The sequence below is a fragment of the Aethina tumida genome, chromosome 5 (genome assembly GCF_024364675.1).
Source record: "Aethina tumida isolate Nest 87 chromosome 5, icAetTumi1.1, whole genome shotgun sequence".
Taxonomy (NCBI): Eukaryota; Metazoa; Arthropoda; class Insecta; order Coleoptera; family Nitidulidae; genus Aethina; species Aethina tumida.
In genome coordinates this window covers 15,694,376-15,711,432 of record NC_065439.1, presented here as the reverse complement: position 1 = coordinate 15,711,432, position 17,057 = coordinate 15,694,376, and the positions used below count along the sequence as shown (strand labels likewise).

At 29.7% G+C, this 17,057-nt stretch overlaps 3 protein-coding genes across 5 annotated transcripts in view; 2 read left to right on the top strand and 1 right to left on the bottom strand.

Annotated features, from left to right (window-relative positions):
* LOC109601732 (E3 ubiquitin-protein ligase HECW2-like) overlaps nucleotides 1-12,001 on the top strand; it is a 121,594-nt gene extending 109,593 nt beyond the window's left edge. For all 3 annotated transcript variants that reach the window (XM_049967186.1, XM_049967187.1, XM_049967188.1), the window contains 5 exons: nucleotides 9,642-9,869; nucleotides 9,924-10,190; nucleotides 10,247-10,544; nucleotides 10,601-10,851; nucleotides 10,906-12,001. In XM_049967186.1, coding sequence (XP_049823143.1) covers nucleotides 9,642-9,869; nucleotides 9,924-10,190; nucleotides 10,247-10,544; nucleotides 10,601-10,851; nucleotides 10,906-11,164 — 1,303 coding nt within the window. In that variant the 3' untranslated portion in view covers nucleotides 11,165-12,001. The remainder of the gene's footprint in view (nucleotides 1-9,641; nucleotides 9,870-9,923; nucleotides 10,191-10,246; nucleotides 10,545-10,600; nucleotides 10,852-10,905) is intronic.
* A 391-nt stretch (nucleotides 12,002-12,392) lies between these two features.
* On the bottom strand, nucleotides 12,393-15,745 carry LOC109601725 (RING finger protein 37). Its single transcript, XM_049967204.1, has 4 exons — nucleotides 15,650-15,745; nucleotides 15,518-15,594; nucleotides 15,366-15,398; nucleotides 12,393-14,186 (listed from the first exon to the last, which is right to left on the bottom strand). Exon 4 carries the CDS (start codon nucleotides 14,120-14,122, stop codon nucleotides 12,545-12,547), a length of 1,578 nt encoding a protein of 525 aa, XP_049823161.1. The 5' UTR covers nucleotides 14,123-14,186; nucleotides 15,366-15,398; nucleotides 15,518-15,594; nucleotides 15,650-15,745; the 3' UTR covers nucleotides 12,393-12,544.
* Nucleotides 15,746-15,925: 180 nt separating this feature from the next.
* Nucleotides 15,926-16,654, top strand: LOC109601721 (MICOS complex subunit MIC10). Its single transcript, XM_020017993.2, has 2 exons — nucleotides 15,926-16,147; nucleotides 16,272-16,654. The coding sequence occupies exons 1-2, from the start codon at nucleotides 16,069-16,071 to the stop codon at nucleotides 16,436-16,438; spliced, it is 246 nt and encodes an 81-aa protein (XP_019873552.1). The 5' UTR covers nucleotides 15,926-16,068; the 3' UTR covers nucleotides 16,439-16,654.
* The last annotated feature ends 403 nt before the right edge of the window (nucleotides 16,655-17,057 follow it).

The window sequence follows — 17,057 nt, the reverse complement described above, 5'->3', positions numbered from 1 at the left end:
TATAATTTAATCACACATTTAAAAATTTATTCAAAATTAACAATATTTAATGTAATTGATAGATAAACTTCTTTTTGTTGTTCACTTTGGCCATAAATTCTGTTTCACTTAATAAAATAGAAAATAATTATTAATATTCTCCACTTTCCTCTCATATTTTTGGTAACCAACGTAAGATAATTTAACAATTTATATATTTTTGGTACTCAAGTTCAAAAACTTTAACTTTTCTTACAGAATTGTATAGTTAACGTTTTTTTCTCTTTAAGATACTGCATGATTTGTCTATAATTTAGACATACATTTAAAAATTTATTCAAAATTTACAATATTTAATATAATTGATGGATAAACTTCTTTTTGTAGACAATAATTATTAACATTCTCAACTTTCCTCTCATATTTTTGGTAACCAACAAAAGATAATTTAACAATTTATGTATTTTTTACTACTGAAGTCCAAAAACTTTTAATTTTCTTACAGAATTGTATGGTTAACACATTTTTCTCTTTAATATACTGCATAATTTGTCTATATTTTAGACAAACATTTAAAAATTTATTCAAAATTAACAATATTTAATATAACCGATGGATAAACTTCTTTTTGTTTTTCACTTTGGCCATAAATTCTTTTTCACTTAATAAAATAGATAATAATTATTAACAATCTCAACTTTCCTCTCATATTTTTGGTAACCAACGTAAGATAATTTAACATTGTATTTATTTTTTGCTACTGAAGTCCAAAAACTTTTTTCTTACAGAATTGTATTGGTAACGCTTTTTTCTCTTTAATATACAGTGTAATTTGTCTATAATTTAGACACACATGTAAAATTTTATTCAAAATTAACATTATCTAATATAATTGATGGATAAACTTCTTTTTGTTGTTCATTTTGGCCATAAATTCTGTTTCACTTAATAAAATAGAGAAGAATTATTAACATTCTTAACTTTCCTGTCAAATTTTTAGTAACCAACGAAAAAAATTTTAACAATTTATGTATTTTTTGATACTGAAATTCAAAAACTATTACGGAATTGAATAGTTAAGCTTTTTCTCTTTAAGATACTGCATAATTTGTCTATAATTTAGACACACATTTAAAAATTTATTATTTTCACTAAATAAAATAGATACTAATTATTAACATTCTCAACTTTCCTCTCATATTTTTGGTAACCAACGTAAGATAATTTAACAATTTATATATTTTTTGCTACTGAAGTTCAAAAACTTTTACTTTTCTTACAAAATTGTATAGTTAACGCCTTTTTCTTTTTAATACAGTGCATAATCTTTCTATAATTTAGACACACAATTAAAATTTTATTTAAAATGAACAATATTTAATATAAATATAAATAATAATATATAATAAAATAAAATATAATATAATATGATGGATAAACTTCTTTTTGTTGTTCATTTTGGCCATAAACAAAAGACAATTTAACAATTTATGTATTTTTTGCAACTGAAGTTCAAAGTTACTTTTCTTACATAATTGAAGTTTTTTTCTCTTTAAAATACTGCATAATTTGTCTATAATTTAGACACACATTTAAAAATTTATTCAATATTTAATATAATTTGGTTATAAATTCAATTTCATTTAATGAAATAGATAATGTTTCTCATCTTTTCTCTCATATTTTTGGTAACCAACGAAAGATAATTATATTAAATTATAATTAAATTAAATTATGAAAAAATACATAATAAATTTATATATTTATTGCTTCTGAAGATCCAAAACTTTAACTTATAAATGATTTCAACGAAAACCCCCAAAAGTGTGATTATCTACCCACTCGAAAAATTTGAATAAACCTCATTGTAAATTAGACGTTTGAATAAATTTATAGGTTCAATCGTCCCAAACTAAAAGATTGTTTGATAAGAATTGTAGACAAAAAAGCGCTATTCTAACGCACATAAATTACAATAACAGGTGTGATTAGCATCTGCCAAATGCCAGTTTTAATTTGGCAAACGATCGAGTTTAATTCATTTAAATATTAATTAGCCGGGCAGTTTATTTTCACTTTTAGTAAACTCGTATTTCTCACTAGTTAAAAATTGTTTTAATAAAAATGATTTACGCCCGGTAAAAGAATGTTAATGGCAATAAATCTTGGTAATTAAACGGATTGTGTGCGTGCGAGTTTTTTCGAAACCTAAGCTGGACACAAAATCAACGTTGTGATGATGGTTCACAGCTTGCGATAAAATTATAATTGTTGAGCGCTCGCATGAAATCAATGCCTGTTTATTATTATTCGACCTCAGTAATTATTATTTAATAGTACTGTTATTTATTTCGCGTTCCGTGAAAATTAATCGAATCAGGATAAATTTAGATTCGGTTGTGTAATTTGCACAACGCCTGACAAAAGGCTTCTAATTATTCAGTGAATACTTGCAAGTGTTGATGCTCTCGTAATTGCGATAAAGACGACACGACACGACAAAAAAATGTTGTATGTCAAAGGGTGAGTAACTGTTTCGTTCGCCCTTGATTTGTTTGTTATTAACGGAGCGTTTATATCGTTTTAACCGAAATCTTTAATTGGCAACGGTTTCCGTAAATATTTGTGCAATTAAATTGCAACATTTGCCTCTAGATAAATAAATAACGTCCACGATTATTTCGCATTTTTTTTTACTGGTGAAATAACCGTTTACAGACGATTAGATAAAAAATGCACACAAATAGAATATAACATAGTTTATTAACGTTTAATTGGAGCAGTTGCATAAATTAAAAGCGAAGACCAATTAAAATAAAAAGTTGGCGATCGAAGAAGGAAAACAAACACGGCCAAACAATAACGAAATAACCTTTTCCGGTTCACACACTCGATTAATTGGCGGCAATTAAAACGACACATACACAACAAACATCGATAGTTATTCAACAATTCAACTTAACATACGTATAAATAGATACAAGTGCGCTTGGAAAAATGACAACTGGAATGAAATTATGGAAATACTCTTTGTATCGCTTTACTTATTGCTGTGCGGGGTTTTTCATTATCTTCTGACACCCCCTTATTTATTTCCTACGTAGAGTTATAAAAAATGTTATGTTAAGTTGTTGGAGTACTTCTGAATTTTTATGCAAAAGACTGAAAGTTAAAGGAGAAAAATTACTTTTTGCAGTGGTTGTTAATAATGTCATTAATCAATTAATCAATTGTAAATAACTTTCTTCTATATGTAGTCTATAAAAACAGTTTTTGTATGATAATCAATATTTAATTTTTTTATTTCTTTTATATTCTTATTTTATATAACATAGGCTGCGCCGCATAATTATGGAATACTTTTAAAAAAATAACAAAAATGAAATAAGTTTGATACTTTTCTTATTATTTTTTTTAATAAATTAAGGATATAGTTTTAATCTATGAACTGAAAAAGAAAAAAATTCAATGCAATTAAATATGCATAAAAATATACCCTACTCCAATAAATGGTGCAAATTTGAAAAAATAGAACAATTTGAGAAATTTGAAAAATTAGAAAAAATTGAAAAATTAGAAAAAAATTGAAAAATTTGAAAAGTTTCATAAATTAGAACAATTGGAAAAATTAGAAAAAATTGGAAAATTAGAAAAGTTTGATAAAATAGAAAAATTTGAAAAATTAAAAAAAGTAGTAAAATTTAAAAAATTTGATAAATTTTATAGATTAGATGAATTTGAAAAATTAGAAAAATTTAAAAAATTTGGAAAATTTGAAAAGTTTAATAAATTAGAAAAATAGAAAGAGTGGTAAAATTAATAAAAAAAAATTGATAAATTAAAAAAAGTAGTAAAATTAAAAAAATTTGAAATATTTTATAAATTAGAAAAAGTAGCAAAATTAAAAAAATTTGAAAAAATTTAATGAATTAGAAAAATTAGAACAATTAAAAAAATTAGAAAAAAAAAAGAAAATATAGAAAATTTTGAATAATTTGAAAAAATTAAAAAATTAGAAAAATTAAGTAAAATTAAAAAAATAGTAAATTTGATAAATAAAAAAAAGTAGTAAAATTAAAAAAAATTGAAAAATTTGATAAATTAGAAAAGTTAGAAAGAGTAGTAAAATTAAAAAAAATTGATAAATTTAAAAAATTAGAAAAATTAGAACAATTAAAAAATTAGAAAAAAAAAAAGAAAATATAGAAATATGAATAATTTGAATAAATTAAAAAATTAGAAAATGTAAAATTAAAAAAAAATTGAATAATTTGATCAATTTGAAAAATTAGAAAAATTTGGAAATTTTGAAGAGTTTGATAAATTAGAAAGAGTAGTAAAATTTAAAAAAATATATATAAATTTGAAAAATTAGAAAAATTAAAAAAAGTAGTAAAATTGGAAAAAAAATACAAAAATTTGAGAAATTTGAAAATTTTGAATAATTTTAATAATTTAATTATAAAAATTTGATTTTTCCAATTTGTACATCAATAAAAGGAGTTGTTTTTTCGTTAGGACATTTTTTTTTATGGTATTTTCAATTGAGTCTATTGTTTCATATTTATTAATAAGCATTGTTTTTAACGATATCAGCAATATTTAGGATCTTGATGTTGCATTATTTTCCTCTTCTCTGGAGAGCAATGTTTCTTTCTTCTCATTGAAAGTGATTTTATTTAATAAAATATATATATATAATATATATATAAAATAAATTTTATAAATTATTGTATTGTTAACTACATACACAAAAAGTAAAACATTTGAATGTACCTTTGTTTGGCCAACCATATTTTGATTGGTGATTTCAAATTTTATTCTATTTCTCCCGCCGCCACTGTATATTACTTTTCCTGTTATTGTTGTGTTATTTATGCAGTTAATCAATATAATTTTATTCTTTAAAAATGTGCGTTCGTTTTTTATTTTTCATTACAGTATTCCATTACTACGTGTGAATTTAAATAGACTATTTACTATCGGTCGTTTTCTTATTATAATTATTAAATAATAATGAGTCGTAGTAAAACTGTAACTGTAAAAAAAAAATGTAAATCGACGTTATCAAGATAAAGAGAAACAAGTAGAAATTGCTAAGAGTACGACTATATAACTTAATGGTTTTCGTATTATAAAAGCATAGTAAATGTAACAAAAGGTAGTAAGAAAAAAATTGGGCTTACTCAAAAAATTCATAATTTTACAATAAAATACACAATAGGAGTGAAAATTAACAACTAAGAAATTAACAGATTTTGTTTATCAATTGCTCAGGCATTACTATAACTTAGAATGAGTAAATAAAATGATGGTCTTCTTCTGTTACTTAATAGTGATTCATTGTTTTCCGTATTGATTTAACATCGTTTCATTAATCAGTTCGATTGGTATCAGTAACAGAAAACCCTTTTACGTATTTATCACGAAATTTGTTTAACCGATAACGATACCGCGTCTTGTTTGTTCTAATATGAATAATTTAGAGAGCAACGATCCCCATTTTTTCGCCGTCCAACAATACCGCCTGTTATTGTTGTTTAAAGAACAGTGGTTGCTGAAGATGCGTTTTTCGCAGTCATCGTTTACTGCACGAATTACCCTTTGGGGCTGTTTTAATCCCCGACAATTATAATTGCATTAATCGAATGGGGCGTGACAGCATCCGACCGGCAGCTAAAAATCGAATTTTTCCAATATCACAATAATCCAATGAAAATAATCGGTGCCGGTCGTGGGTAATTTTCGCGGGGGGGTGCAATTTAACGCCAGTAGTTGAACAATAAAGCCGTACCGTAAACACGATTATTAAGTGAAATTCTCGTGGCTAAATGGTTAAATAATTACCGATGCGCCGAGCGCCCAAAGGCCATATTATTAATTTGGGCTGGTTGCTCTGCCATTAACAATCATTATATGTGATCGGGTTCTCTTATTTTCTTGCTCTCCGGAGTCCAAACTTAATCGAGACGTGATGGTGGATTGTATATTTTCGTGTTGTTATGTCATACGTTTTTGTATCATCGTTTCCTTTTAATCATGGAAGCGTGCCACGGTCGTAAACTGTCGTGTTTTTGTTATTTTGTTGAAATTGCGGTTTCCTGGTGTCTGGGAAAATTTTTATTTGCCGGCACGGTTCGCAGATAAATTAATTCGACGCAACTGGACCAGATAATTTCAACGTTTTAACGATAAAACTTGTTTAAATAATTATAAAATGATCCTCGGTGGCATTAAAGATTCGTTATTAATGCATTTCTTGTTATAATTTTGTTCATAGTCTTGATAACATTGCACATTTTTCAGAAAAACAACAGAATTGCATATTTAATGCATTTCCTCGTTAATTTGTTGATAATTAAAGTAATTAAAAACATATTCAAGTATTCTGCCACCTTTTTGATATTCAACAAAAGAATCAATAAATTTGCTTAGTAACAAAATTTTATATTTATTGTATTTTTCTTATTAAAATACTGAATAATTTGTCCACAATTTATACAAGAATTACTATAATTAATCAATACTAATTATTAACGTTCCCAACTTTTCTCTCACATGTTTAGTATCCAACGAAAGTTAATTTAACAATTTATATATTTTTTGCTACTTAAGTCCAAAAACTTTATTTTTAAACAGTATTTTGTATTTGATGTATTTTAATTAAAATTAAAATATTGTATAATTTGCCCATAATTTAGACAAAAATTTTAGAAATTTATTCAAAAAACACAAGATATAATATATTTGATAAATAAACTTCTTTTTGATGTTTATTGTGATCTTAAATACTCCTTTGTTTAACAAAATGAACATTAATTATTGACGTTCCCAACTTTTCTCTCACATTTTTAGTAACCAACGAGAGTTTATTTAACAATTTATGTATTTTTTGCTACTGAAGCCCAAAAACTTTATTTTGTATTTGATGTGTTTTTCCCATTAAAATATAGCATAATTTGCCCATAATTTAGACAAAAATTTTGGAAATATATTCAAAAAACCACAAAATATAATATATTTGATAAATAAACTTATTTTTGATGTTTATTGTGATCTTAAATATTCCTTTGTTTAATAAAATGAATACTAATTATTGACTTTCCCAACCTTTCTCTCACATTTTTAGTAACCAACGAGAGTTAATTTAACAATTTATGTATTTTTTGCTACTAAAGCCCAAACACTTTATTTTTAAACAATATTTTGTATCTGATATTTTTTTCTCATTAAAATATAGTATAATTTGCCCATAATTTACATAAAAATTTTGAAAATTTATTCAAAAAACACAAAATTTAATATATTTGATAAATAAACTTCTTTCTGATATTTATTGTGATCTTAAATACTCCTTTGTTAAAATGAATACTAATTATTGACGTTCCCAACTTTTCTCTCACATTTTTAGTAACTAACGAGAGTTAATTTAACAATTTATGTATTTTTTTCTACTGAAGCCCAAAAATTTTATTTTTAAACAAAATTTTGTATTTGATGTGTTTTTCTCATTAAAATATTGTAAAATTTGCCCATAATTTAGACAAAAATTTTGGAAATTTATTCAAAAAACACAAAATTTAATATATTTGATAAATAAACTTCTTTTTGATATTTATTGCGATCTTAAATACTTCTCTGTTTAATAAAGTGAATACCAATTATTGACGTTCCTAACTTTTCTCTCACATTTTTGGTAACCAACGAGAGTTAATTCAACAATTTATGTATTTTTTGCTACTGAAGCCCAAAAACATTCATTTTTCGTACAGAATTTTATAGTTAACACTTTTTTCTCTTCAAAATACTTAGTAATTTGTTTATAATTTAAGCACACATTTAAAAATTTATTCAAAATTGACAATATTTAATATAATTGATGGATAAACAATATTTTGTATTTAGACAAAAATTTTGGAAATTTATTCAAAAAACACAAAATTTAATGTAATTGATGAAAAACTTCCTTTTGAAGTTCATTTTGATCTTAAATAATGCTTTATTTAATAAAATCAGTTCTAATTATTGACGACTCCAGCTTTTCTCTCACATTTTTAGAAATCTATATTTTTAGTATTTTTCGTTGAAATACCGTGTAATTGGTCTATAATTAGGACAAAAATTTTGGAAATTTATTTATATAACACAAAATTTTAAGTAATTGATGAATAAACTTCTTGATATTTATTTTGATCTTAAATATGGTTTAATAAAATTAATTCTAATTATTGACGTTCTCTTTAAAATTCTGGATAAATTGTTCATAATTTAAACAAAAATTTAGGAAATGTAGTTTACACCATATTTAATGTAATTGATGAATAAACTTTTTTTTTTGTTAATCATTTTGACCATAAATTTTATTTTGTTTAATTAAACCAATAGTAATTATTGACGTTCTCAATTTTTCTCTTACATTTTTGATAACAATTTATGTATTTTTTTCTACTAGAGCCCAAAAATTTTGTATTTAATGTGTTCTTTCGTTAAAACACGACGTAAGTTGTCTTTAGACCATTAGACAAAAATTTTAACCTTTACTTTAAACTTCATTTTGTTGTTCATTTTGTTTCGTTTAATGTAACCAATAATAATTGTTAACAATCTTAAATTTCCTCAAGTTTTAAAACTAAAAACTGGTCTAGATAATTATAAAATAATCCTTATTGACTTTTTATACTTTTAAACGTAATTTTCCTTGCTAGCTCTACATTTTATTAAAGAGCATATGGCATTCGTAAAATGGTATGAGATTAAGAAAAGCAGCGCCATTTATGTAATTACGTGCAATAAATAAAGGCACTTCCAACGTCTCCGAACTACGAAACGGTAGAATCGCACTTAAAAAACGACACGGAAAATCGTGTAAATCCAAATGAAAATTCCATGTTTTATGCTAAAATTAACGTGTAAAACTAACTACGACTTCTAACTTCGAGACGGCAAAGATCTAATTGTGCATCTCTTCAGAACGTAACGAATTCATGAAGTGTGGTTGACACATGCGGTGTCTGCAAACATCTGTAATGCAAATAATTGTTATTGAACTTGGTCTCGCTTATTTATAGACGCACCAACGCGTTTTATTTTGACACGCTCCACGTGAGATTTTGTTGTCCGTTTTTGGCGCAACCGTGTTTAATTTTAATTCGGTTGATGTTCATTCAAAATCTATTTAGGCGACTGCTTCGCGTTGTTTTTTTGTGGACTAAAATAAAATTCCGACTGGAGGATGTGGAGGATTTATTCGATGCGCATCCTGCATCTGATAACTTATTTGTGGCCTGTTCCTTTGTGCCATCAGTTTTCAAGTCATTGAACTGCCACAATACAGAAAATGATTCGACGCAATAAAATAATAAACTGGACAAACACAGTTGCAACGTGCGGAAACTCATCCGAATAACTGTAAAACGAATCAACAGGATATAAAACTATTCATAACCCATTTTAACCGTCCGGAAACAAAACCGCGTGTACAGATGTGGGACAGATGTAAGTTGCACATTGCATCGACCGACTTTTTCTTTGGTTTAATGTGTATCGAAAATGGGTCGCACACAATCAAATAAAACTGGGTTGCGGGAGATGGAAGCGAAAATAGATGCCCAACTCGTTAAATCATGCTACACATATATCTAATTCGGATATTCCTTTTGCAGCCTCTTCGAGCAGGAGATTATGTCTTATGTCCCTGCGGTGGAGACGAGGTCGGCCGCGAACAGCACCAGGAGTCCACGCGGTTCGCCGGCGCCGTCTCCGATTGCCTCGCCGGGCATGGGACGGCACCGGGTCCAAGCGCCGCACAAACGCGACTTCGAGGCCAAACTCAGGAACTTCTACCGCAAGCTCGAGAGCAAAGGATACGGACAGGGACCCGGAAAATTCAAGTACGTAGTTTTTAATCGAATGCTTATGTCATTATAACAATTTAATTTGCTCAGGTTACACATACGAAGAGACCACTTGCTGGAGGACGCCTTCAGAAGAATTATGTCGGCGAACAAAAAGGAACTGCAGAAGGGCAAGCTGTGCGTAGTTTGGGACAACGAGGAGGGGTTGGATTACGGCGGTCCGTCCAGAGAGTTTTTCTTCCTTATCTCTAGAGAACTTTTTAATCCTTATTACGGGCTTTTCGAATATTCAGCCAATGATACTTACACAGTCCAGATTTCGCCGATGTCCGCCTTCGTTGACAACTACCACGACTGGTAATTAATCTTCTTGCCATTATGACTCAACAATTTACGCTCGTTCCATTGTTTAGGTTCAGGTTTAGTGGCAGAGTGTTGGGTTTGGCCTTGGTGCATCAGTATCTTCTGGACGCTTTCTTTACCAGGCCATTTTATAAAGCTTTACTGCGACTACCTGTGGCTTTATCCGATTTGGAAAGTCTAGACTTCGAGTTCCATCAATCGTTGCAGTGGATTCGTGAACACGACGTTTCGAATCAGGGCGAACTGGAGTTGACTTTCGCCGTTACCGAGGAAGTTTTCGGTCAAGTTTTGGAACGAGAATTGAAACCAGGCGGCCGAAATGTACCAGTTACAGAAAAGAACAAAAAGGTAATACTCATCATTTAACTGATCACCAATAACTAACATTCATGTATTGATTATAGGAGTACTTGGAGAGGATAGTGCGATGGAGGTTGGAACGAGGAGTCGCCGAGCAAACTGAATCGCTAGTAAGAGGCTTTTATGAAGTGGTGGACCCTCGTCTCGTAAGCGTCTTCGACGCCAGAGAGTTGGAACTGGTGATCGCCGGAACGGCTGAAATCGACCTGATGGACTGGAGGCAACACACCGAATACAGGGGCGGCTACCACGACCAACATCCGGTCGTGGTGTGGTTCTGGCAAGCCATCGAAAGGTAAAATCAACAAACATCATCAATAGTAACGATTTACCAACAAATTACTTTTAGATTTACCAATGAACAAAGGCTAAGGCTGCTCCAATTCGTGACCGGAACGTCCAGCATCCCGTTCGAGGGCTTTTCGGCCCTGAGGGGTTCGATAGGTCCGCGCAAGTTCTGCATTGAAAAGTGGGGCAAACCGAACAGTCTTCCCAGGGCACACACGTGCTTCAATCGTCTGGACTTGCCCCCTTATCCCACCTCGGAAGTGTTGTACGAAAAACTTCTTTTGGCAGTGGAGGAGACCAACACGTTTGGCATTGAGTAAACGGACTGTCGGTCAGAAACAGGGTTGTTGTGGCTCCCCGTGCGATTTTGTGTAATTTTGTACTTATTCAGTTTTGAGGCTGATTGTTGTTTTTTATGAAGTTGTTGCTTTCAGACGAGTTAATATTTAAATTGTTTGAGAGTTGTTCCTGTGTTTGTTTTTCGTGTAGTTATGTTGTTTAGCCAGTATTTTAAATACTAGTTGCTACTTATGTAACATATCTGGGCAGATTTTCGATATGTTTTTTTTATGAAACTGAGATTATGTATTACAAAGTTACATTTATCACAGATGTAATTTTAAAACTTACCAAATAATTTGTACAGAATGTTAATGATTTTAGTTAGGGTGTGTATATAATATATTTATTATCGTGCGATCATTAGTCATATTTAATAACGTCTATTTTTTTAAACTAACAAAATTATTATTACTGTTTCTGATATACTAAAATTAAATTATTTTATAATGATTAATGTAAGATAGATTTTGATATTTGTTTAATTGTTTGTTGTCGAGCAGTTACCAATGATTAGAAAATTATTAGTTGGGTTTTTACAAAAAGTCTTTTTTCCTTATTTTCAAACAAGTCCGATCGCGAAAGAAGTTTTTGTAAAATCCTAGTATGCAAGTTTTGATAATAATAATACTGTTGTGATGTATTTAATTCTAGTCAGTAAATATAAAATTCTTATATCAATTTTATATAATTAAATGCACAAAACGTGTATGTTTTAAGCTGCGTCAATATATTTAGATTAATTTATTTATGTGTGAAACCGTTTCAAACGCAAATTTGATTGTAACATTCCAGAAAATACATATTTGTTATGAAAATTTGTTTTATTATTGCTCAATTAATAACTAGAGAGAATTAAATAAAACAATACCAAAACTTTCCAACAGTTTAAGGTAAGTATCTCCAATTTTATTAATAATTGAGACTAAAATTTGTCATTTTAAGACAAAAAATATAAATATTCAAAATTTAATAAACAAAATCCCAGATAAGAAAATAAATTCCTTAATCTATGTATAAAATATTTAATTCCACCTTAAAGAATTTAAATTTAATATTCTTCAAGTATCCCACACTTTTGTATTATAAAAATTTAGCAGATATATTAAAATACTTAATTGTACTGAGAAAGTTAAATAAATTATTACCATAATAATAAACATTACAGATGGAAAATAAATTGTATAGTTGATATAAACACATTTTTTTGTATGAATTTATTAAAGAAACATATAAATAGAAAATAAATTAACTAAATAAATTTATTACATTAAACAATTATGAATAGTTGATTGAAATTTACATCAATTCCAATAAACATTCACATGTATCACATTAAATTCAGTGCAAAATAATCAACATTAAACGTTGATTTTTTCAATTTCGTTTCTTGTAAACGAACGTTTACAAATATCACATTTTAAATCATTAGAAACCACCAGCATACACGGCCTACAATAGCAATGGTCACAAGGAACTTTGTACCATGGTTTCAGTCCTTCATTGCACTTGGCACACGTAATTTTATTCTCCTTCTTGTATGATACAACATTTGAAATAACTTTCTTTATCGCACGATTCAAATCATCATCATCATTTTCGTTTACGTAGCTCCCGCTTAAATTATCCTGAGTTCTTTTTGAGTCCCTGTTTGGTCCATTTACTTGTGCTCCCTCTCCAGTGGTAAGAACTGCGAGAGTTCCATTTTTGGCACTTGTGGAACTTGGAAAGTTGAAGCTAGAACTAGAAACGGTTCTTTTATAGTTATCAGAAGTCGGAATACTGCCAATTAAAGTTTCAGTACTTGTTGGAATATTAGTACCAGTACTAGTAGCAATTCTCTTATTAGCGATTGGATTTAGAGAAGAATTGAAAGAAGTCGGCGCTGCCCTTTTCATAAGTCCTTGAAGGCCAAACAATTCAGGCCTGCAAACAGTCCGGCCCGTTCCCACAGTCCTCTTGGCGTTAGCCAATGGTTTAATCCTATCCTCATAAAAACTGGCAGTGGACGTCGAGGTGTTAGAGCCCCCTAGGATTCTTGTCGTCCCTTGCGTCTGGAATCTGTCACCGTGCTTCAGCAAGAACAAGTCAATCCGGGTCTTCAAATGGACATTCAGGATTGGTTTCACCGTTGACGTATACTTAACTCCCGTAAACGGATCGCGAGGCTCTCTGCCGTGGTTCGCATCGTTAACCGTAATTTTTTCCAACGTAGTTTGATCCACGTTCTTGCCGCTAGGCAACGTCATCGGCATCGTCATAAGTTCCAATGTTAACGCGTCTTTGTAATCGTTTGGGATGGCAACTTCGTCATCGCAGTCACCTTTGTCGTGTCCTAAAGATGGACTGTCTGATTTGTCCTCTTCCGATACCTGAGTGCTGAACACCGCGTTGTACAGCTTAGCGACGGTAGCTTTGGTATCCACGGAGCAAAATCTCGAAGCGTTGCCCCAAACCTCAACAGCCGCGAGACAAGGCACCGACTTGTGGGTGCGATTAATGGTCAGTCTGACGGAGTCGGCGCTTGAGAACAACCTGAACACGTGCGCCATGAAAAACTCCAAGTGGTAGTCGTCCACGTTGCATGGAGGTCTCTCCTTGGAGTAGAACCTACGGTTACAGAATACCACGCCCCGCTTGTCGTACTCCGCCCTACTGACGAGAGTGTAGTCTCGATAACTGGAGTTTTTCATCAGTAGCTGTATACCAGTACATCTTTGTTGGCCCACGCAGCTTGTCACCTTCACGTAGCGCACGTCCACGGAGCAAAGCATTTGAAAGTCCACGTTAATGGGAGGCTTTACTGTTGAATATGCTATGAAACCGCGTGATTTAACCGAGATATTTTCGCTGATCAGGTTGTTTACTTCATAGTGGTCCATCGACAAGGAATCACACTCCACTTTAGGGAGCAGACACGGATTTAAAAAGTTGTACATTTTGGTGGTGACGTCTTAACTAAATGTCAGTTGGCAAATCAGTTTTTGGCATTCCTTTGACTACCTGTAAACATTTTTATTATGAATATATATATATATATATATATATATATATATATATATATATATATATAACTTCTAAAACACAGTTTAAATGTCTAGAAAATGTACAAGATGTTTCTAAAAACACGCGCAATATTACAGAAAATATAAATATTTTTTTTCCTGAACTAAATACTTCTCAAATTTAAGTATTAAAAATTATTGTTTTCTTATATTTCTGTAACTAACAACGTTTATATTTGATATATATTATCTTGAAATACATACCTACATTTCTTTTTTTATTTATTTCGTTTTCTTGGCCACTGAATATTTTTTTAAAAATGTTAAGTTTTTATATTCTGTTCAGAGTTTGGAAGACAAAAGGTAGTCTTGATTAATTTTAATTATTACATCCGTTTTTGAGATATTATTAAGTACTCTACTCAATTTTTATATTTTTAGAAACACTTTGTATATTTAAGGGCCACACCTAACCTACTGTGATGGCCAAAATAAAGGTGATTTATGCGATTTTTTAAAAGAAAACTACTGCATCAAATGTTTTTGTAAGAAACATTTGTGTATAAATAATGAATATACAATTAAATTTTAATTTTAAGTGAGTTATTCGTCACTAAATAAGAGAGGTCCTCCACTGCTGCAGTGATTTACACCTTCAGCATAGCTGAATTGAAAAAAGTGTGTGTATAATTAAACTAGAAAGTATTGCCTATACCTTTACCCACTGTTGAAATAAAAAATTGTAATTTAACAAAATGGCAGAGTTTTGAAAGTGTAGTATTTTACTCGAAAATTTGATGGTTTTTAGCCTGGCAAAATTCAAAAACCAGAACAGAATATAGTGAGTTGGATCAATCAAAATATTTTCATCATTGCAGCCCAAATAATAACTCTAGTAGACCCAGTAGTAAACATAACTTTATAACTAATGAGCAGCTACTCTTTATAAGGCTGTATCTCAAAAACTATTTGAGATATTCATTTGAAATTTTAGTATGTTATTTTTAAGGCATACACTATCGAAATATGAAATTTAATTTTTCAAAATTCCACACTAGATGCGCCTCTTAATCTTCATATACATTTTGGCTGAATGATGTTATATTAATTACAATCATCCAATATCAATCATGTAATTAATATATGTCACACTAATTGAATATTAAGATATACTTACTTAACACATAATTCCTGCTCATCTACATCATTACTGCAATTTAAAATAATTTTAGAAAAGAATAAGAAACACATTTCTTTGTATAAAACCATATTAACACTAATATAACTTGTTCGTTTTATTTTTTCTTACATAAAATAAAGTTTTCTTACTTGACTCTTTTTCCACATTGTTTCTTTTTCAGTTCCTCTTAATTTTTAAAATATTTAAAGTTTTGGAAACAAATAACCTAAAAAATGTTATTTAGTGACATTTTATCGCCAACTATAAATAATTGATGTCACAAAACACTTAAACGGTAAATCACAGAATAATCGACATCAAGTTGGTTATCCTGACTTCATGTTTGCCAACACACAATTTAAGCATACAAATTATTTTCACTTTTGAGTATAACGACTGACTCGTTATTAAACATTTATTCGTATTCCATTTAACAATGTCAAATTTTGTAAATGAAGCACTCATCAAATTTCCAAAAAATCAAGTTTTGTCATTCAAATTAATTCGCGCGTCAAAATTGACAGTCAAGCAAATTTAGAATAACTCGGAATAATAAAAAAATGCACATTACATAAACCATCGCTGCGTGAATCGCGTCAGAAATGTCAAAGAGAAGAATTACAAATTCACGAAACCATCAGTAAATCAAATCCGAAAATAAAATCTGACGAAACCGTAATCAAATCGAAGCAGCGAAAAAATGGCGACACCCGTTTACGTCGAGGAGGAACTTGGTAGGAAATGGGACCGTTGCGTGTCCGACGCCGCCCTTAAATTCGGTAAGTGGTCTTCGACGAACCCCCTTAAATATTATCCAGCGCAATTTTGGCACTTTCGTCCCCGTTTACGTGATTTTAATTGTTACATCACAGACATAACCTAATTGTTGTAATCGGTTTTTAGGTGGTGGAATCGTTTTGGGCTCGATATTCTCGTTGCTGTTCTTCAAGAGAAGAAGGTGGCCAATTCTGATGGGCGGCGGCTTCGGCATCGGCATGGCATATTCCAACTGCGAGAAAGACCTCAATGCTACACTGAAAACTCCACCAACTCCAACCAAGAAGTGTTAGTGCAAATCTGATTGTTAATAGTATTTACTGCCTTTAGATTAATATGATTTTTTAACTTATCTAACTAACTTATTGGAAGAACAACGGGGAGATTGCTAACTTATACAGTTATTTTATCAATGGTAATAAATAAATCGATATTAAACATTTCCATCTTATTGTTTATTGTTAGTTATGTACATATTCTTATACACAAATACACGTTTATGTTTTAAAGGCAAGGTTTTTTATTTTATGCTATACATATATAAAGGGTACACAAGGGTTTCGAACATCAAAAATACTAATTTTCTCCATTTACATGACCAAAATTAGTTTATTAAACTAAATGTTTTATATATCTCCCTTTAAAAAAAAATTAAATTTACTATTAACATCTAGTTTTTAGGAAAAAGAATTGGCTACTAAAATAAGTTAGGATTAAACAAAATAAAAATTCTTTCAATCTCTAATAAATGTTATCTAAGTGTATAAATTTCCAATAAATGTGTACTCTATTTTTGATGAATTAATTGTTAGGTTCTCCTTAAAGATTTAAGACTAAAAAAATATTTTTCTTATTCATTTTTTTAAAACAATTATGAAGTATTTTATAACAATGAGAGAATAACCTGACCAG